General features: G+C 42.0%; 2 protein-coding genes across 7 annotated transcripts in view; one reads left to right on the top strand and one right to left on the bottom strand.

The window, feature by feature from the left end:
* The window catches only part of LHFPL3 (LHFPL tetraspan subfamily member 3), a 537,058-nt gene extending 515,118 nt beyond the window's left edge, over positions 1-21,940 (top strand). For both annotated transcript variants that reach the window (XM_073810187.1, XM_073810188.1), the window contains one exon: positions 19,620-21,940. In XM_073810187.1, coding sequence (XP_073666288.1) covers positions 19,620-19,648 — 29 coding nt within the window. In that variant the 3' untranslated portion in view covers positions 19,649-21,940. The remainder of the gene's footprint in view (positions 1-19,619) is intronic.
* LOC117313575 (uncharacterized) overlaps positions 11,837-22,301 on the bottom strand; it is a 101,376-nt gene continuing 90,911 nt past the window's right edge. For all 5 annotated transcript variants that reach the window (XR_012334195.1, XR_012334184.1, XR_012334191.1 and 2 more), the window contains 3 exons: positions 14,035-14,177; positions 13,519-13,621; positions 11,837-13,004 (listed from right to left, as the gene is read on the bottom strand). The gene's annotated coding sequence lies outside the window, so the exon portion shown is untranslated. The remainder of the gene's footprint in view (positions 13,005-13,518; positions 13,622-14,034; positions 14,178-22,301) is intronic.

The following is a 22,301-nucleotide window of genomic DNA, read 5'->3' as shown; positions in this document are numbered from 1 at the left end:
CCGGGAAAATCCCACATGCCGTGGAGCGGCTGGGCCCGTGAGCCATGGCCGCTAAGCCGGTGCGTCCAGAGCCTGTGCTCCGCAACGGGAGAGGCCACAACAGTGAGAGGCCCGCGTACTGCAAAAAAAATAAAAATAAATAAATAAAATAAAATCAGATGCCTTACCATGGTCCGAGCATCCCACAGGACTTGCCCGTCCACTTTGCTGACCCAGCTCCTGTCTCCAGCTACCCTGGCTTCCCTGCTCTTCGTCCTGCCTTTCTCTTTGCCGATGCCTCCACCCAGAAGGTGGAGACCCCCAGATGTCTGTTCCCTCACTTCATGCAGAGAAGCCCTCCCTGACCTCCTGCCCCCAAATAGCAACTCTTTTCTGACCCTGATTTCTTTTTCTTCATAGCATTTAAAACGACCTGATATATTATAGTGTATGATTATTTGTTTATTGTCTACCTCCCCATTTGAGTGTAAGGTCTGTGAGTGCTGGGACTTATTCTCTTCTGTCCACCAGTATGTCCCTAGTGCCTAGAACTGTGCCTGATGCATCATATATGCTCAATTAATATTTGTTGAGTGAATGTACGAAACTAAGCAAAAGTACAAACGTAAGTAAGGATGGCTACTGACGAGTGGTTTCAAGGTTACATCGAAGGTCTTATTTATTAGGAGAGCTGGAGAAAGATTGGAGTAACTAGTTCCTCTCTTTTTTTCCTCCCTTGTGTTATTTTATGGTGGCTACTTGGATACGACGTGCCCCCTATTTCAATGGTGGTCATTTCTGGAGTTCTGTACCTCCTCTCTGTATACATAAATAATCTCTTCTTTAGTCCACATTCTAAGCACTCAAAAAATATGTCCTCACAGTTACCAAGTCACAAACTCAGCTTTCACCCACTTACTGTCCATAAACAGCTAATAAGATTAGGCAATAGGAAGCTTTTCTATTGCAAAATTATAGTAATGGAATTCTCCCAGGGGCTAAACTATTCCCTCTCTGAAAGTTAAGCACATTCCAGAAATCACATTAAAACTCTTACAGGCCTCCCTGGGTGTCAGGGGTCAGTGGAAGGGAAGCCTGATGTAACTTCACGAGAGAGCTTACTACTCTCGACACCTAACTATGGATGGAGAATCTGCTTTGTGACTTTCTTGCTGTGTCTTAAAGGAATCCATAGCGTTTTCTCTTTTCATGCCAAAGTTTGTTATGCCAGCAGCTATTTCCCCATAAACTCTCCCACAAAGATGGGTATCAACTTCCGCTAGGGGCACGTCAGCATCAGCTCCACAGAGCAGAGGAAAAAGCAAAACTGATTCCTTTGTAGGAAACAGCTGCAGTGAAGGGAAGGTGACTAACATATTCTGTAAGGATACGATCTTAGTTCGAGTTCCCCCATAGACAGTCCCTGAAACCAGGAATCGAGTGTAAGTGGTTTGTTGGGAAAGCAATCCCAGGAAACACTGGTAGGACATGAGAAGGGGAGACATGAAAGGGAGGGAAGCCTCAAGTCACTTGGGTAACTGGAGCTCAGTCCCACCAGGGAAGCCTGGGAGTCCAGGGGCAAAGGAGGTACTATCTATACAACAATTCTGACCAGTCATCGACTGAGGACTGCTGTGGGGAGGGGACTTAATTCCCTGGCACTTCTGGTCTGCCCCATGCATAAGCAGAGAGGGCTCATGTGTCCAGAGAAAGTCCTCAGGCAGAAGGATGCTGAGGTGGGCAGTTGGACACTGTTCCAGTGGATAGTGAAATGGTAAAGCCCAAGGGGAAAGCAGCAGAGAATCGACAGCCTTTGCTACGAATATTGACTTTTGCAAAAAATATTTCCTAAAAAATGGATGTTCTCCCATGAAGTCATCTTGTGTGTGAACAAAGCTGAACAGGAGAACTCTGGGAAGTTTTCAGTAGAACTGAAATCTTGGAGATATGTTCAGAAGCAGGTTATTGTGGTTCAGGTTGAGTGGACTGGGACTTTCTGGATTGGGGTTGGGTTTTGCTTGTGACAACTCTCAACAGCTTGAGAGTCAGAACAAGTTACGAAGAAAAGCAGATCTGGTGTGCCTTACTGCGGAAACCAGCCCTGCCTTTCATTCTGGAAGGTGCCGGCACTTCCTCTGGGATTGCCGTTGGAAAGGCAGCCACCTGCCCAGGGCTGCCTCTTTACAGAGCCACTCTGACCGCTCTTTCCAAGACCAAGAACCTCAGATACATGTACACATACACACATGCTCACTCGGGAGGCCATGATAGTAGAGACACAGCATTAATGAATTTTTCCATATTCGAACATATTTTTAAGTTACCTCACCCCTTCAACCATTCAATAGTCTAGTTATCTAAAAATGGAGAGAAGTACATATATTCCACAGCAAACAGACATTGAGGGCCTACCATGCACCAGGCATGCTACTAGGTCATGAGGATACAGAGGTCAAATGCTCAATTCTTATCGTCCAGGCTCACATAATGCCAATGAGGAAGATACCCTTGCAGATAGATCCATGACAATACGATGCAGCCATTGCTATATGTGTGAACAAGGCACGAACAATCATACAGACATGTAAAAAGACGAGGCCTTAAACTACCCTTGATAAGGCAGAGGGGAGGTTCTTCTCTAAGTTGTTTTCATTGATTAATGTACTGAAAATCCCCAGTTGACTTTCGAAAAGTCAAGCTTATGTCAGAGAGTCAGAGGTAAAAAGGTAGAAGGAAAAGGAACAGTCATGTGATAGCTTCATCTCAAATAGAGATGAGTCTGACTACAGTCAGAAAAGGAACAAGATCTATAAATAATGCTGGAGAGGGTGTGGAGAAAAGGGACCCCTCCTGCACTGTTGGTGGGAATGTAAATTGATACAGCCACTGTGGAGAACAGTATGGAGGTTCCTTAAAAAACTAAAAATAGAGTTACCATATGATCCAGCAATCCCACTACTGGGCATATACCCAGAGAAAACCATAATTCAGAAAGACACATGCACCCCAATGTTCATTGCAGCACTATTTACAATAGTCAGGTCATGGAAGCAACCTAAATGCCCATCGACAGATGAATGGATAAAGAAGATGTGGCACATATATACAATGGAATATTACTCAGCCATAAAAAAGAATGCAGTAATGCCATTTGCAGCAACATGTATGGACCTAGAGATGATCATAGTAAGTGAGGCAAGTCAGATAGAGAAAGACAAATATCATATGATATCACTTATATGTGGAATCTAAAAAAAAATGATGCAAATAAACGTATTTACAAAACAGAAAATAGATTCACAGACATAGAAAACAAACTTATGGTTACCAAAGAGGAAAGGGGTGGGGGAGGGATAAATTAGGAGTTTTGGATTAACAGATACACACTACTATATAAAAAATAAACAACAAAGACCTACTGGGAAGTATATTCAGTATCTTGTAATGACTTATAATGGAAAAGAATCTGGAAAAGAATATTTATATATATAAATATACAACTGAATCACTTCACTATACACTTGAAACTAACACAACATTATAAATCAGCTGTACTTCAATTAAAAGAAAAAAAGAGAACAAGAAAAAGAGGTAAAGGTATACATAGTATTTAAGGCAGCCAACTCAAAATTGGGAGAGAAAGAAGGTGAGGAGTAGTGGAGGCACATCCTCAGTTTTCTAAAGGCGATTCAACAGATATTATCCAAAATTGATATATGAATAAATAGGGGAATATTAGCATATGATTTTGACTACCAAAGTAGCTAGTCTAACTGCAAACTATTAAAGGAGATTGTCTTGGGAGAGTAAGACTGGGTATGAGAAGGGATGAAGCAGGTGACTCTTTCATCACAAGATCACTTCTGTGGTTTGATTATTTTAGCAATATGCACATATTGCCTTGATAAAATAGAAATTTAAAACTTCAAGCTGCTACACTCTACCTGGTATATTGTACCCATCTCAAAATTAAGTAAGTTCAATCGGTTTTTCTTATTAAGGAGCAATTCTAATTCTGTTTCCTAGAGGTGTTCTTTCCTTCTGTCTTCTCTCCTCATTCAGTCCTTGGAAGCAGGAAACATCTAAGAAGAATGTCTTACAGCTCAGCAGAATAATGCCGGGGGCCTTCTTATGCCCCTTCCCTGCAGAGCAGAAGAGACTCTGAGGAAGGCTCTAAGTAATCAGCGGGCCGTCAGAGCTGTTCATCTTAATCTGGGCTCCATCCTATCCCTTCCCCACATTACAACTCCCTGTAGAACTCAGGAAAAACTGTCCAGTCACTGCCTGGAGCAGTAACCCTGCCCCAGAGCTCCTGGCTTGATGTCTATATGGAGGGGCTGCAACTAAGTGGCTAAGTTGGGTGTATGTTTGTCCCTTTGTAACTGACAGCCCCTCCGCCTCACTGGGCTCTGAACACGTGCTGGTGCAAACCTCAGTGCCCAGTGCTGAGATAAACTGCTAGCAGGAAGGAAACGATTTCAGGCCGGAGACCCGGAAGGACCAGGAGGGAAGCCAGGCTCTGCCAAAACCGCCTTTAGCAGCTGAGCAGGTTTAGGTGGGCAGTGAGGACCACCTTTGCACTGTGTTCCTTTGTCTGAGATAGAGATTGAATGTGGCCCCCAGGAAAGCCTGTGGGGGTACTGCTTGTGCTTCCCTGTCTCAAAGGCTGATGAGAACAGACAGGACAAGGGGTGAGGAAGCTTACCAGCCATGCCCCTGTTCACCTCTCATCATGCCTGCCACAGACCAGAGTGGGTGGCCACTGAATGTTTAGTCTTTTTATGTGACACAGTAGATAATTTATTTCTACTTCGGCTACTGTAGCACCTGTTGCAACTGTCAGGGTTAATCTCTTGAGCCTTTCTGCTGATCTGGTGCCCTGCCTACTTACACCTCAACTTTCGTCTCACATCAGAGACATCTGATTGCCAAATTGAGTCTGTTTCGAATGGTCACTGAATTGGTATTCTTTTGTATTGACCAAGACCCATTCCCCTGCATCACAAATAAAATCATCAAAGTCTGTTTGGAGGTTGAGAAGCCTTTCTAAGAACCAGAAATCTGTTCCCTATCTGTGAAAGAAGAATGTTCTATTATAGTGAACATGCACTGGACAAATGGCATGGCAGCTCTCCTATCTGTGGCAGCCCCCAAAGGCAGCAATAACGAGGAAGAGAGATGTAGTATAGACAGGTTGATGGGAAACGTCTGTTGGGAGCAGCTCTTACAGTGACTTAAACAATTACCACCCTGGTCTGCCTTGATTCTAGGATGTAGAATCATTCATGGAATTACTTTGAACACAAGTTAATCTTGCTACCAGGAATCTAAGAAAAAGAAATGGAAAGTTATTCTTTTCCATTGTTATAGCTTCTTCCAGTCCTTATGAAATTGTGCTTCTTTGGCAATACTTTGCATATCGATCACAGATTTTCTTTCCAGTGCTCATTCATTCAGCAAGAATGTATTGAGTGGCATATTGAAAAATATATCGAGTATATGTGGAGGTAGCAAAAGGGGTGCTTAGAAATACAAACATAGCTATCCCTATGGTGTGCTCAGAGTTTCAGACCATCTCCTAATCTCCCTCTTGGAGAAACAAACACAAATTCATGAAGACTGTGAAGATGGTAGAATGTTCAGTTTCCTTTTCTTTTCAAGGCATTTAATTTCCAAAATGATAATAGCACATTTTTTTCTAATTATGAAAGTAATGCATGCTCAGCTCACTGTAAGAAAACAAAACAAAACAGACAATACAGAAAGTGAAAAACACCATAAATCTGTCATTCAGAGCTTAATTAGCACATTATGGGGTAGATCCTTCCACTTTTTTTTCCTATGCACATATAAATGTGTTTTATTTTCACAAATGGAATCACACTATACATGCTATTTAATAACCTTTTTTCATTTAATATGTCACGGATATCACTCATTTAATATAGATCTAGGGCTTCCCTGGTGGCGCAGCGGTTGAGAGTCGGCCTGCTGATGCAGGGGACACGGGTTTGTGCCCCGGTCCGGGAGGATCCCACATGCCGCAGAGCGGCTGGGCCCGTGAGCCATGGCCGCTGAGCCTGCGCGTCCAGAGCCTGTGCTCCGCAACGGGAGAGGCCACGGCAGTGAGAGGCCACGGCAGTGAGAGGCCTGCGTACTACAAAACAAACAAGCAAACAAATAAATAAAAATATAGATTTACATTCATTTTACTTTTTAAATTTTTTAATTGAGGCATAGTTGATTTGTAATATTAATTTCAGGTGTACAACATAATGATTCAACATTTTTACAGATTATACTCCATTTAAAGTTATTATTAAATATTGGCTGCATTCCCCGTGTTGTACAGTATATCCTTGTAGCTTACTTATTTTATTCACAGTAGTTTGTACCTCTTACTCCCCTATCCCTATCTTGCTCCTCCTCCTTTCCCTCTCTCCACAGGCAACCACTAGTTTGTTCTGTATTTCTGTGAGTCTGCTTCTTTTTTGTTATATTCACTAGTTTGTTTTATTTTTTAGATTCCACCTATAAGTGATAACGTAGAGTATTAGTCTTTCTCTGTCTGACTCATTTCACTTAACATAATACCCTCCAGGTCCATCCATGGTGTTGCAAATGGCAAAATTTCATTCTTCTTATGGGGGAGTAGTATTCCATTGTATGTATATGCCACTTCTTCTTTATCCATTCATCTATTGATGGACACGTAGGGTGCTTCCGTATCTTAGGTATTGTAAATAATGCTGCTATGAACATTGAAGTGTATGTATCTTTTTGAATTAGTGTTTTCATTTTCTTCAGATACATACCTAGGAGTGGAATTGCTAGATCATATGGTAGTTCTATTTTTTAGTTTTTTGAGGAACTTCCATACTGTTTTTCATAGTGACTACACCAATTTACATTCCTACCAACAATATACGAGAGTTCCCTTTTCTCCACATCCTTGCCAACATTAGTTATCTGTGGTCTTTTTGATGATAGCCATTTCTGGCAGGTGTGAGGTGATATCTCATTGTGGTTTTGATTTACATTTCTCTCATGCTTCGTGATTTGGGGCATCTTTTCATGTGCCTGCTTGTCATGTCTTCTTTGGAAAACTGTCTATTCAAGACTTCTGCCCATTTTTTAATCGAGTGGTTTGTTTTTTGGGTATTGAGTTGTATGAGCTCTTTATATATGTTGGATATTAACTCCTTATTGGTCATATCATTTGCAGTTATTTTCTCCCATTCAATAGGTTGTCTTTCATTTTGTCAGTGGTTTCCTTTGCTGTGCAAAAGCTTTTAAGTTTAATTTGTTTCCTTTTGTTTATATTTACTTTTGTTTCCTTTGCCTTAGATGACAGATCCAAAAAAATATTGCTACAATATATGTGGAAGAGTGTTCTGCCTATGTTTTCTTCTAGGAGTTTTATGGTTTCCAGTCTTCTATTTAGGCCCTTAACCCATTCTGAGTTTATTTTTGTATATGGTGTGAGGAAATGTTCTAATTTTATTCCTTTACATGTAGCTGTCCAGTTTTTCCAGCACCACTTATTGAAGAAATTGTTTTTTCCCCACTGTATATTCTTGCCTCCTTGGTTGTAGATTAATTGACCATAAGTGCATGGGTTTATATCTGGGCTTTCATCCTGTACCATTGATCTATATTTCTGTTTTTGTACCAGTACCATGCTGTTTGATTACTGTAGCTTTATAGTGTAGTCTGAAGTAAGGGAGCATGATACTTGTAGCTCTGTTCTTTCTCAAGATTGCTTTGTCAGTCTACATTCACTTTAAATGGTTGTAGGAAAGTACCACAATTTATTTATCCAATCTCCTATTGTGGCATTACACTTACTTCCAATTTTTTGCCATAATAAACAATCTTATGTGTACAACTTTGTTCTGTTGTTATAATAGTATATTCAGAGCATTTCTTACAAACATTTATTAAATGCCATTCATTAGACTTTACACTCACAACCTGGTATTAACTGAGACCCCAGTCTCATCTGTGCAAATCAGAGGAAGGAGTAGAGTGACAGGCAAGACTGTCTCAAGACTCAGACATGTCTGGGGAAGTAATATCAAAGTAGAATGGTCGAGAAAACAGAGCTGGATCTTGTTTGCCTTTGTTCTTTGTTATCTTTATTGGTATATACTATTCAAAGTCATAACCATTGAATTTGTTTTCTTACTAGTAAAATGGAATTAATGATATTACCTGCCACAGGGGTGTTTGTGGGGATTGAACAGCATAATGGATGTAAAGCACTTAGTACATGCCTGGCATACAGTTGGTGTTCAATAAAGGTAGCTTTTATCATCATAGAGAAACCTTAAAATCCCAGCCAATAGTCTTACAGAGAACAGGGACCACAGCTGATTTCTAAGCTTTTCGGGGAGGCGTTCTGACTGGGGTATGACTCAGGTTATGACCATGTCCATAAAATAGCAAACAGACCTCTCCGGGGGTTAAGTCTGTTGCCTCCTTCCCTCCTCCTTCCAGCCAAATGCTTACCCCAATGAAGTTGTTTTTCCAGCACTTGGATGTTATCCTTAGTGCCTATAAAACCCTCAAGGGTTATTTAAAGTGCTTAATTCCAAATAAGCACTAAGAAACTATGTGGATTTCTTATTTTATTATTTGTCAAAATAGGAGAAACTTCACAGGGAAGTCTTAGAAACTGCTTTTCTCAATTTGACTCTATTTCCTCTCTTCTCTCTCTCTCCCCCGGGGAGGATGAGGGTTTAATGCTGACCTTGATTTCTCAAAACAAACTTGTAAAATAGGTATTACGTCCACTTTACAGATAAGAAAGCCAAAGCTCTAGCAAGTAAAATGACTTGGCCACATCTAGGAAGTGGACGACCCGGGATTCAAACTTTCCTCTGATTGCAAAGCCAAAGTACTAACCATCTTAAATTTGAATGTACACACTGGGGGCTTGATACTGCCTCAGTAGGTCTACCTGGGATTCTGGAATCTGCATATTCACAAATACCCAGATGACTGAGATCCAAGAAGGTCCAGAGGAGGCACTGCCCTTGGCCATATAGCATTCACAAAGCCCAGTTTCTGCGGCAGGGATCCCCAAGGCCGTGGGATTTTCTCCCACGGTCATCAGTAAAATGCCTTTACTGTAACATCAGTACACCTTGGAATGAAGCGAAGCCATGTGTATGTTTTGGATATTTGCTCGCTTAGAAAATGAGTCCCAGACCAGGGTAGGGGCACACCTGGTTTCTGAATGATTCTACTGTACTTGTTGAGGTCTTTACCATCTCCCCAGGACAGAGCCAGATCAACTGCAGTGACCTTTCCATCTCAAAAATCCTAGTTGTCCATCCTCTGGCTGCCTTGTCTTATCTTCTACTGACCCAGCTGGCTTTCCTACTTCAGAACAGGTTTCTAATGCCTTACATCAGTGAGAGATTGAGAGATGTGTGGTATCACGTGGAGGAGGTGGTGTGGGGTACTGCAGTACTTTTCACACTAGAGTCTATGAAGCCTTGGAGATCTGCAGAGGTGTGATGTAGAGGAGGGACAGGGGAAGAGGGGAAGACTGGGCAGAGTGGGGTTCTGGGCCCTTGATCGGGGCAGCTGCATTGAGTTCTGTTTCACGTGTAGAACTGGAATTCCTAAAAGATTCACTTGAAAAAAGTGTTTCACTGGGGGAAAAAAATGAAAAACTAGTGGAGAAGGAACATCACTCTAGGTCAAAAGAAGGCTAATTCAAGTCTTCAGCTAACTAGCTGGATGACTTTGGGCAATTTCATTTCTCTAGGTCTCAGAGTGCTTACCTGCCCAAAAAAAAAAAAAAAAAAAAAGGTGGGGAGGGGTGGAGGTTAGCCTTGTTGAAACCTGTCTTAGTCTGTTAGGACTGCCATAACAAAATACCACAGACTAGGCGGCTTAAACAAAAGTATATTTTCTCGCAGTTCTGGAGGCTGGAAGTCCAAGATCAAGATGTGGGCAGGTTTGATTTCTGCTGAAGCCTCTCCCCTTGGCTTGCAGATGGCCGTCTTCTTTCTGTGTTCTCACATGGCATTTTTTACATGCATGCGCACCCCTGGTGTCACTTTCTCTTCTTTCTCCCGGCATTTTCTGACCCGTCCCTTCTCTCTTTTGGTCCCCATCTTGCACTAGTCATGCATTAACCAGCCTGCCTAGTCCTGCTAGACAGTGAGCTCTGTGAGTGCAAGGGCTGCTTCTGATAGTACTCTGTGTCCCAAGCACCCAGTGCACAGCAGATGCTCAACAAACCTCAGATGTTTCTCAAAAGGAGCCTTACGCATTGTTATGGACTGACTTGTATCCCCCCAAATTCATACGTGGAAGCCTTAACCCCCAGTATGACTGTATTTGGAGATATGGCCTTTCAGGAGGTAATTAAGGTTAAATGAGGTCATAAGGGTGGGGCCCTAATCCTATAGGACTAGTGTCTTAAGATGAGATGTGAGACGTGAGAGGGATTCGGCAATTAGAGAACGGGAGGAAGGGCATTTCGGCAGAAGGGGCAAAGGCCTGGAGGGTTCCTTCCGAGACCCGCAGGTCACATTCAGGAGGCCAGAGCACAGTCTGAAGTGGGGAACCCATGAAGAGAGGCTGTGGTGGTGAGGCCACGGGAGGCCTCCTGGGCAGTGCTGAGCACATGGATTTATCTGACAGCAAAGGGTCACCTCTAAAAAGTTCTATGCTGAAGAATAGTCCACTCCTTTCTGCATTCTAAAAAGCTCTAATGTTCTGCAGTTCAGCTGTTCTCTGTCCCTCCTGTACTGCTATGTCATTTGTGGCTAACTGATGTCAGCCAATCAGTAATGGATTACACATTTGCCAAACGCATTAGGTCTCTTTTTATATATATACATACAACTTCTAAAGATTACTTTCCGTTTACAGTTATTACAAAATATCGGCTATAGTCCCTGTGCTGTACAGCACATCCTTGAGCCTGTCTTACACCCAGTAGACGGTACCTCCCACTCCTCCACCCTTATATGGCACCACCAGCCCCCCCCCCCACTGGCAGCCACTAGCTTGTTCTCTGTGTCTGCTTCTGTTTTGCTATATTCACTAGTTTGTTGTATTTTTTAGATTCCACATATAAGTGATATCGTACAGTATTTGTCTTTCTCTGTCTGACTTATTTCACTTAACATGATGCCCTCCACATCCATCCTTGTTGCAAATGCATTAGTTCTTGATTTCTCCTCTGACAGGGGCTACTGTGTGTGTGTGTGTGTGTGTGTGTGTGTGTGTGTGTGTGTGTGTGTGTGTGAATTACATCTTGATTATAAATTGCCTTATGGACTCTGTGGTCTACTTCCTTTTGGTCTAGAGAGCAAGCATACATCATACTTGAATGTCTTATTTCATTACAGCCAACCCCCATATGGATAATTAGGATCAAGACTGTTAAATTTGTGGTAATAAGCGCATGTGAAAGCCTCATGACCTTGAACTCTGTCTGCTAAAACTACTCAAGACCATAGGTCCACATCCTAAGAAACAAAAGGCTCACCACTTCCTGAAGGAGAGGATGAGTTGATGATTTTAAAGAGTTGTGCCTTACCATCATTTCATAGAAGCTGGTAGAGTAGTTAGAAAGAAGAAAGGGGAGCATCATTTGGTCTTTAATAGGTAATTGTTAGTAAAGCCCTTTTTAATAAAACTGATTCTAGCACTCTCGGAGAAATTTTCAAAAGACATTTCCTTCCTTATTGTAAATTCTGTCCTAAAAGAGGACAGGTGTTAAAGAAAGCATTTACGTGCACAAATAGAGATATATCAATATACATTGTCTGGGTAATATGATTATAAACAAAATCATCCCCCAACCCAGAAAATCTCTCCATAAAAGTAGTAGAAAAGGAAAAGAGCTTTATTGTTGAATAAGCATTAAACCAGAATGTGGTGCACATCACAGTCAATCTGCAAAGACAGAATGAAGTTAAACATTTTTGTAGGGCCGAGCAGATATAACCCATTACACACATATTTTCAGGATATTCATGAAATGCAAAGGCAACACAACTATGAAAAATTTGTAATTTCTATGCACGGAAGAGTGCTTAGAAGTCACTAAGGCAGGGATGATGTAGTAAGATTGACACCCAATCTATGAGTTCTCGTGAAATACACTAAGAATGAGGGTACTACACTCTCCCCCTCCGACGGGCACGTCTTTGGACTTCATTATTAAAAGCCTTTCAACCTGTGTAAAGTACGGAATGGCTTCCTGTTAAAACTGGACAGTGAATATTGTTAGGATTGATAAGTCAGCACTCACATTCTATTCTCAACATGCTAGGGGAAGCCTACCAAGTAATTGTGCCTGTTTTCTTGTTTTTAATAGATTTTACAGTATTCCTTAATGGGGACAAGGGGAGGAAGAAGAGAAAAGAGGTGTTCATGAATTAACAATCGAAATTGCTCCTCATGAATTATTTTCCAGGAAAAGTCATATGAGATAGTGTTGTGCCTGATGTCAAGGGTGAATTGTCCCTTGCACACAGGAATAGGGCAAGGTCACCAGGACCTGAACCTCAGGCCATTTTCTGCCCCATCTCAGCAAAGAAGATTTGCATGAGGAGTCAGAAAAACAGTTTGAGCAGTTATCCTCCAACTCTCCTGTGTTCAAAATAGTGTGTCAGATGGAAATGAAGTTGGAAGAGACAGACAGAAAGAAAAAGAGAAAGAAAGGCAGAGAATATAAAGGCTAAAAAATAGGAGAAGCTAGGTGGAGAAAGGAAAAAGAAAATGTACTAGGTCTGTCTCAGGCTGTACATTTTTCATTTCTTAGCTACCTCTCTATGTATTCATATTTTTAAAAAAATTATTGTGGGGCTTTCCTGGTGGCGCAGTGGTTGAGAGTGTGCCTGCCGATGCAGGGGACACGGGTTCGTGCCCTGGTCCGGGAAGATCCCACATGCCGCAGAGCAGCTGGGCCCGTGAGCCATGGCCGCTGAGCCTGCGCGTCCGGAGCCTGTGCTCCGCAACGGGAGAGGCCACAGCAGTGAGACGCCCGCGTACTGAAAAAAAAAAAAAAAAATTATTGTGACAACCAAGTGCTAAAATCTCTATTTGTAGGTTCAGGATAGAAGAACCCCTCCCCCTCCTCGGCTCCCTCTGCCCAGCCCTTTAATGGAGGTGGAAGGAATTGAAAGCCCCCAAAAGTCCACACTGAGGTTTCAGGTCACTGAGGACCTCCACCAGTCTCTCAAGATTTGCTTTGCTGGGTTTTTCATAGATTCCTGTGACTGGTTGGTTTCAGCCATTCATTCAACAAACAACCTCTGAGCACTTATTATATACCAAGCACATCATTGAGCTGAGAGTACAAAGATGAACAGAACACAGTCTCTCCTCAGGGAGCTCATTCCAGGGCCTTGCATCCTAGAGTGTGGGACCAGCAGCAGCATCACCTGGGTGATTGTTAGAAATGCAGGTTCCCAGGCTTCACCCCGACTTGCTGAATCAAAATCTGCATATTTAACAAGCTACCTGGGCAATTCTTAAACATATTGAAGTTTGAGAAGCACTGACCTAGTAGATTGTTGGCAGGGGAGAGGGAGATGCTCTTCTGTTTCTCAATTCTTCCGTTCGTTCAGCAAGACAAAGGAGGTGCTGATGGCCTGGAGCTCACATTCTCATGGGGGAGAAAGGCGAAAAGAAGAAAATACATGAGATGGTTACAGGTCATGCATAGTGCTATGAAGCAAATAAACTGAAATATGATAGAAACCAAAATGAACTATGACAGGTAGGGTGGTGGAAGCCTTCAGGAGTAAGTTATTTCTATTTTGTATCTAGCTTTCTGTTCTAAAAATGGAAACGTAGTCACTGGTCCTATGTGAAAAGAGCCAAAGATTATAATACTTCGTCCTCCTTTCCTTTTCTCCCCACTCCCCATCCCTCTGCCTCTGGCACCAGCCCTGAAACTATAGATGCCACCTAGCAGGTACAGTCACAGCCAGGCCCATTGAAAAGTCCAGGCTGCAAGCAACTAAGAATTTGGATGCAAACTGAATTAGAAAGCCCAGGAAGAAGTACTGGGGTTACCTTTCTGGTTGGGGTAAAAAGGCATTAGAGAATATCGAAGGGCTGGTAACTGGTGTGTAGCTTCCTGTCTCACTGTTTTCTTGCATCACTGCAGTCACGGGCCAGAGAGTGTGCTGATGGGGATTGTTGAGTGGGAGGGTGGCCTGCAAGTAAAGATGAGCAATGGGCATATGTCGATGCGTGCAATCACAACAAATTCAGGCCTTCTCATCACCTATAGTGCTGGTGTTAAGCTGCAGCAAAATCAGTGTTAGGCCTTAGTTCAGCCCAAAAGTATGTTGTGAGCATGCATTCATCTTCAGCACAGACCTAATGCTCTACAGTTAGACCACCTGAGGCACAACCCAGTGATTGCCCAAAGAGAGGCTATGGATAGACCAGTAGGTGGAGGACAGGGTTTGAGGTATTGCTCCTCTAGAAATTATGTGTCAGGAAGGAACGCACAAGTCAAAGATGGCGCACTCTTCCTGACCTGTGAGCATTGTGCCGGCTGTCCAGCTGTTCGTGTCATTTACAGTATATTTAATGCGGCAAATCCAAACCACAGGCAGAGAATGGGCATCTGCCCACTGTTCCAGTTATCTCTTGCTGCATGACAAACTATCCCCAAATTTAGTGGCTTAAAACTTTGTCAAAGTTTTGTTGAAAAAACTCACACCCATTAGGATGGCTACTAACACCCAGTTTTATTATATCTCACAATTGTGTGGATCAGGAATTCAGGAAGGGTTTAGCTGAGCAGTTCTTCTGCTCCATGTAGCATCAGCCAGGGTCACTTGGTGGCATTTGGCAGGTAGATCAGTAGTATGGAGGGTCCAAGAAGGCTTCATGCATAGGTGGGGCCCTTGCAGGAATGGCTGGGAAGGCGGGCTCAGCCAGGCCATTCTCCCGCTCCACATACTACCAAGGCCTCTCTATGTGGTCACTCCAGCAGGGGAATCAGAAACTGCCAGTTCTCTAAAGGTTCCCAACATCACTAATCACCAGAGAAATGCAAATCAAAACCACAGTGAGATATCACCTCACACCCATTAGGATGGCTAGTCTCAAAAAAGCAGAAAATAACAAGTGTCAGAGAGATGTGAAGAAATTGGAACCTTTGTGCACCATAGGTGGGACTGTAAAATGGTGCAATAGAAAACAGTATGGAGGTTCCTCAAAAAATTAAAAACAGAGCTTCCAGATGATCCAGCAATCCCACTCTGGGTATATATCCAGAAGAATTGAAAGCAGGGTCCTGAGGAGGTATTTGCACACCCATGCCATAGCAGCACTATGCACAATACCCAAGAGGTGGAAGCGACCCAAATGTCCATCAACAGATGAATGGATAAACTCAATGTGGTACATACATATAATGGAATATTATTCCACCTTAAAAAGGAAGGAAATCCTGTCACAGGCTACAACATGGGTGAACCTTGAGGACATTATGCTAAATAAAATATACCAGTTGCAAAAAGACAAATACTGCATGATTCCACTTAAAGGAGCTATCTAAAGGCATCAAATTCATAGAAACAGAAAGCAGAATGGTGGTTACTAAGGGATGGGGGTATGTTACTAAGAGAAAGGGGGATGTTGTGTAATGGGTATGGGATTTCAGATTTGCAAGATGGGAAGTCCTGGAGATCTGTTTCACAACAGTGTGAATATACTGAACACTACTGGACTGTACACTTCAACATGGTTGAGATGGTAAATTGTATTTTATGTGTTTTTCTTTTACCATGTTAAAAAATAAACCACCTGTACTCTTAAAGCCCAGATTGAAGGGGAGGGGAACATAGACCCCATCTCTCAAGGAGAGGAAAGGCAGAGAATCTGCAGCCAGCTCTACCCTGCCACACCCACTGTGGGGCAGATCCTGTCTACAGCACCTGAGGGTGTAGATGGTGAGATGTTATTTCCAGGGGACTGTATTCAACCTCCCAGAGATGAAGGGTGTCAGAAGGCACTATCAGAGGTGGGCACAGTTTGAAACAATAGAGTGAGAGAAAATGACTAAGCTTGTATAGCCAATGAGAAAAAATGGCCTGGAATTCCGCCCTTACTCATTTTCACAACAAAGATTCAGCAAGCTATTCTGCTAAAAGCCTGACCACCCCCACGAAGCATTTTTCTCTCTTAGACAGTGCCTGCCCCTCAGCTATCCTGACAGCCCTAACTGAATAGGTCGGATAGGAACAATACGCAGAGCAGATCACAGGAGACCTTTCAAAGCCGGCAAACACATAGAAAATTCAACGACACCACAGCATTTAGACAGCCTGGACAATGTGGCCGTTATAAATGCTGCTCTCATGAACAGCGATTCAAATGACAGCTTCGTAAAGGGTTTGCAAAGAGCCCTTTGGAAATGGAACATAGGCGACTCAGAGCCCATGACGTGTTACAAGGACAAACCCGGCTGAACAAAGATCCACAGCAGCATTGAATGACTTATTTATTCAGCCCTGCTCTGTACAAACCTGGGAGAAGATGACAGCTTTTAAATCGCCTCCCCTGAGCTTTGCAACATCCATGGTGCGTGGGAAATGTTAGCAAAAGTTTTGAAAAAAGCAGAATGTTTTACAAAGCGAAGATCACAGTGTAACCATGCTAATGCTACCACAAAATTCTGCAGACGGCCCTGGTGTCTCAGAATTATTAGGCAGAAGGAGTGACAGTAACATCTGGAGAGGGAAACTCTGCCCTTTATCCTATTCCACCTGCTGGCTTCACACGTCTGTTTGAAAGGCTAGCCCCTGCCAAGCTTTCCGGTGGAAAATTCTTTGTGCGGGCCATTTAAGTGATTGCTGTAGAATTCTAATTGCTCTCCTTTGGCAAAGTGTTCTCCTGGTATTGTATAAGGAGTGTTGGTGTTCTGATCAACCCTGGAACACAGGTGCTGTTCTTTTAGCCTAGCACAGGCTGCAGAATTCTCGCATGCCCCAGGGTTCCTGTTGCATGGTGGCGTCACGCCCTAGGGAGCTGTGTCTGAGTAACCCCAGCCCAGCCAGCTTTCCCAGGAGGCCTCCTGACAGTGCAGCCTGTGCTCACAGCAGGACTGGGACTAGGGTGAGGCAAATGAGGAGCCTGGCATGCAAAATTTAAGGAGGCCCTCGCCCTGCATTTGCACAACCCTGAGAGTGAGCGCCTCCTTAAATCTCGTACCCGAGGAGCCCCACTTGCCTTCCCTAGTCCAGGCCTGGCTTGCAGGCTTCACTCTCTCTTTTCCCATACACTCCTCACCTCCCCACCCAAGGTTAGTACTGGGGGTGGGGAGTATAGTCCCAATGTGGACAGTGGTCAACAAAGAAGAGAACTTTAAGAAGGAAGGGCTGAGTAATCGACGGTGAGATTACAGCGAGGGATCTAGTGAGGCATTTGGCTACACGGAGGCTACCCGTGACCCAAGACCAAAGCAGATCCAGGAAGGGTTGGTGATGAATGACTTGTCCTGGTCTGCCCCTCCGCCACGGGCCCAGATGGTGGACCGGAAACTGGAAACCCTGTGAGACTGGCCACAGAGGTTCCCTTCCTACAAGAAGGCTCAGGATCTTCCCAGGGAGGTACCTACCCTGTAGGAAGCTCCCTTCTCCCCAGGCTTGTGTGTCAGAACTAAAGCCCTGATCTAAAGCCCTTCCACCCCTGTTTGCTCTCTTCCCAGCCCAGTGGGATGTTATAAAGCCAAATCAGGCAGCTTAGAGCTGTGGAAAGAGAAAGCGGGAGTCTCCGTTTCCGAGATGCTAACAAATGGTTCACACCACGTCAGGCTTTTCTATCGTGAAATCAGGGGTATATTCATTTGCAAACCTAAGACAATGGGGACTCCCTCTCGCCTCCCTCTTGCCCTACATCACACACGTATAGTCCTGAGAAGTACACTTCCTGGGACTACCTTCTCTTCCACACACACGGCCACTTTTCATCGCCCATTTCCCTGTTCTCCTTCCTACACTTACAACCCCACTCCTCCTACCCTCCCCCACTAGCACCTTTCACAAATCTTACTCGAAAACCCAGGCATGCAGCTTTGTGGATTTTTAAATAGAAAATTATGCAGAGTGAGTGAATTATGCTGGAGTAGTGGAATCATGGACCCACAAGCCCAACTTTGGGTACCATCAAGCAAGAGCACCTCCATGACACAGCAACAGAGACCACACCAAGTTCAGAAGTGCCTGTAGCACTATGTAAAATCCATGGATGGCTTGCTTGTGTTGCTTATCTGAAGAAATCGCCCTGCCTGCATGATTCAAGCTCAAAGAATCATTACAGACTAATCATCATTATGACATGATCATATTTCAATTATCCCCTGTGTAGTCTGGGTACGTTAAAGCAACTTCTCTCACTGAGAGAAGTTCGTTAAAAATCATGAAGTGCATTAAAATTTTTTAAAGCATGTTGGAAAACAACAAGGGGCTAAATTCTAGAAACAACGACAGAATCTTTCAGAGGTTTCCCTAGCATCTATTCAAAAAGCATAATCTTATCTTGAGATGTGAAACGAGGACTAAAACTGAATAATGGGCCAATTGTTTCATTATAATATGTGTTTCTAAGTGCTCTGTGATGTAAAACCCAACAGGCTTTTTTTCTTTCAGCCCCAATCTGGCCAACTAGGTGCACTGACCCATCTTCACAATATATAAGGTGCCCTTAAGCCCTGGTCAACAGTGCCAAAGTCTATGAAAATCATACAAAGAATGGAGTCGATCATACTGTTTGTGGTCTCTATCAATATAGGCACAGTCCCTAATATGTTGGAGAAAAGAAAAAGCAGCCATCCCCTGAGCATTTGTCCTAAAGAAAGAATTTAAGAGAACAAATAGTTTTATATGCAAAGATATTCATTATTGATAATAATAACAAAAGAAACAGAAACCTACCTACATATCTGACATTTGTGAAATCATTGAGAATGTAATATTGAGCGTGGACTGGAGAGGCATGAGAATGGAATGGAATATTATGCAGTCATGAGAAACCGATGCTGATGATGCAGAGTGGAAACGCAGGAAATACGTTTTCAATATAATGTTAAAAATGTCATCTATACTGTGATTCCTACTGTACCAAATAAGTGCACATTTTAGATAAGAAATAGAAAGAGACATGGGAAGAAAACCGTTTGTGTCTCAAGGTGATTGGATCATGGATGATTCATCTTTATAATCATTCCTTTTGTAGCTGTTGTAATGTTGATTGGATAAGAAAGTAAAACTTGGAAGGAAAAGGAAAATACTCAAGGAGACATTTTCTATGCCAGGCAGAAAAATCAGTGATGCTTGGGATCATTTTGCATTCTTCCTTGCTCTTTCAAAGCAGCCTGTAATCTTCACCCACACATAGGGAATATGCATGTCTGGGTTATCAGGGGATCCCCTCACCAGGAAGACTGTGCTGTTTGTTTAATGGACCAGAAACCTCAAACTTTTCAAGTCTCTTTTGATAACAAATCTAAAGTGCATTTGAACCATTTGTTGGTGTGGTTTTTCCGTGACAAATATGCACAAAAATCTGGAGGACAGAAAATGATGCGTTTCTTCTTTCTCTCTTTTGTCTTTCTCTTCCCCACCCCGTACCCCCTTCTGCAGTTCTGCTAAGCCAATATTCTCTAGAATGAGCACAAAACAAATCAAATAACAGCTAAACAAATTGAATAACAGCTTTTGTACATCAACATCGAGAAGGAAGACGCTTGGGAGAGATCAGAGTACCAAGATGGATATGGGCGAGAGTGAAGCGTCCACTGTCAAAGCACCTTCTAAATCTAGATCGGCAGAGATGGGAGTGATTTTCTGGAAGGAGATGTGATCACGGATTAAACACCAGCTCATTGGAAACTATCATTGAATAAGAGCAGATAATATTCATGAGAAATCACATTCAGGAAATATTTTAAGGAAAAGGAATATAAATGTGCTAGAATTAACATGTAAAATATATATGTACCGAAGTTTGTAAACTGTCCTTTTTTAATCAAACAGAAAACAGAAAGCTTTAATCTTTAAAGATTATTTTAAAAAAGGCAGTCCATCCTAAATTATTCCTATTTCAATAGCCAAGAAGCTGATCAAGCATCAGTTATGGAGGAAGCATCTTGGAAAATGCCGGTGAATGTTTTCATAGGAGCCATGACCTTTGGTTCCCATGTCTGCCGTTCATTTATGTCACTGTGTAATTAGTTAAAACCACTCGGTTAAGAGATGTAACGCTTCAAACTTTTTACCAGTTCTGTGTTCAGTTTAATCTGTCTGTACGTGTTATTACTGAGAAAGTGTTTCTGACATATACTATTACTCCATCAAGCTGTATATTACAGGAAGTACATCTTTACATCATAGTTTCCCGAGCAACATAGATTTCCCTGTCTTTCAGGAAACAGCATCAAGGAACTCTGAAAAATATAGAAAGCTCATTTTCACCTTGGATGCTCACATATAATGTATAGGCTGCTATCAAATAAACACTTTTTCTATTTCTCCCTAATATATGCATAGGAATTTAATATACTTTATAAATAGCATCTAAAATACCTTCTTTTTTTTCTATTTCTTTGCCATACATAACATCAGAAATCCATATCCGTTCTTTCCCTTACTGACAGGCACTCATTTTTATTTTTAAAAAACACCATTCCATTAAACCCATTTCTAAATGATAGTGAGTGGTACTAAAAAAATAAATAATAATTTAATAGCCTTAGAAATAAATGAATATAAACTTATACAGAAGAAACTTGATAGGAAACTTGATAGGAGTAAGTTGTCTTTTTGTTTACTAATGTTGGTTTCAAGAAAACTCAATTTTTTTTTAGTTGGTTGGCATTTAGAAGTAGTGACAAATGATCAGTTGTCTTCAGCAATCTTTTGCTCCCAGGCTTCCCCCACCACCACCCTCACCACATATCCTGCCAATATGCAACAACAGAAAAATATTTAATATTGAAGTAGCCAATTGCTTGAGAATGAAAACAAGCTAAAATGTATGTGTGGGGTAGTCAGCGTAAGCCAAACCACGTGCTACACCTGAGCAGAAAACATGAACATGTAGAATGCCTTCATTTTTAGACTCGAAATTAAGATCCAATTAGCGTATATCACTGGAAGAGCAGACAGAGGATAATACAAGAAGAATCAAGCAAGATACAGATCATGGTTGTTTTCTCTTACCCTGTCTCTATTAGGACCACACTCCTAGTTTTGCCAAATGTTTCTGGTACTACATCTTTTCACCATAAATGAGATTATGTTTCAAATGGCTAAAAAGTATATTACAGATACAGTCAAATATGTGAAACTCAATTCACAAAGATATGGATTTTCTAAAGAACCAAATTAGGGGAATACTTACTATCTCTAAAGTATTAGCCGTTCTGGGAGTTATTTGTTGCTTTAAATATTAACTCTCCCACTGCATTCAAAACACCCTGCTTACTAAATTCAATTACACACAACTTTTCAAGAATTCATTTTTGATTTAAAGGGAGGTACCTCTCTATTTTATCTATAATGAAAATAGAAGGTATTGGCTTTCTCTAATCAATGTAAATTACAGATTCCACTGGGAGTCCTACAACACTAATAGTGGTGTTTATGAAAATGAAAAAGTGCTTCCTGCCCACATGCAAATGTTTTTAAGAAATTTTTTCCATACAACCTAAGTGTAATTTAGCATACCATAGTGCTCTGAAGATGGGTCATTGACAATGTACCATTTGTACATAGGTAATACACATGTAAATCACTAAATGTTAAGTATACGAAGTATGTTTTTATCTTTTTTAAAAAAAGTGACTCCCTTTCTCATTCTGTTCTGTTGTATTGCGTCCAAAAGTTGTGTGTAATTTTTTTAAGGTCCAGGATATAAAGAAATTTGTTGGAATATCTGAATTTCTGTAAAAAATAAAAATAAGATTTTGTTATTTAAAAGATTGTTTAGTGGTGTGGCACACATTTGGTACATTCGGCATCTGTCTTTGTCCAGTGATCCAGTGACAGGTGATGATTTGACTGAAATAACTGTCTTTGGAAAAATCTCCTTCCTGTCAGATTCCATAATATTTGTCAACAGCAGACACTTATTGGATGTGCAGGACCCTCATCATGTGGAAAACACGATTAACATCTTCAAAGCCTCTTCTCGCCAAGTATAGATACACCTCAAGCTAAATCTTTATAGACTCAGTGGAATGAAAGTGATAAATGAATAGCCAGACTGTTAAGGAAAACCTGACATGAAATAGTCTGAAACATCCAATTAATTGCTCCATCTCG

Source organism: Tursiops truncatus, chromosome 9, assembly GCF_011762595.2.
Source record: "Tursiops truncatus isolate mTurTru1 chromosome 9, mTurTru1.mat.Y, whole genome shotgun sequence".
NCBI lineage: Eukaryota > Metazoa > Chordata > Mammalia > Artiodactyla > Delphinidae > Tursiops > Tursiops truncatus.
The sequence above is the reverse complement of the archived record's forward strand: the minus strand, read 5'-3'. Positions and strand labels throughout refer to the sequence as shown.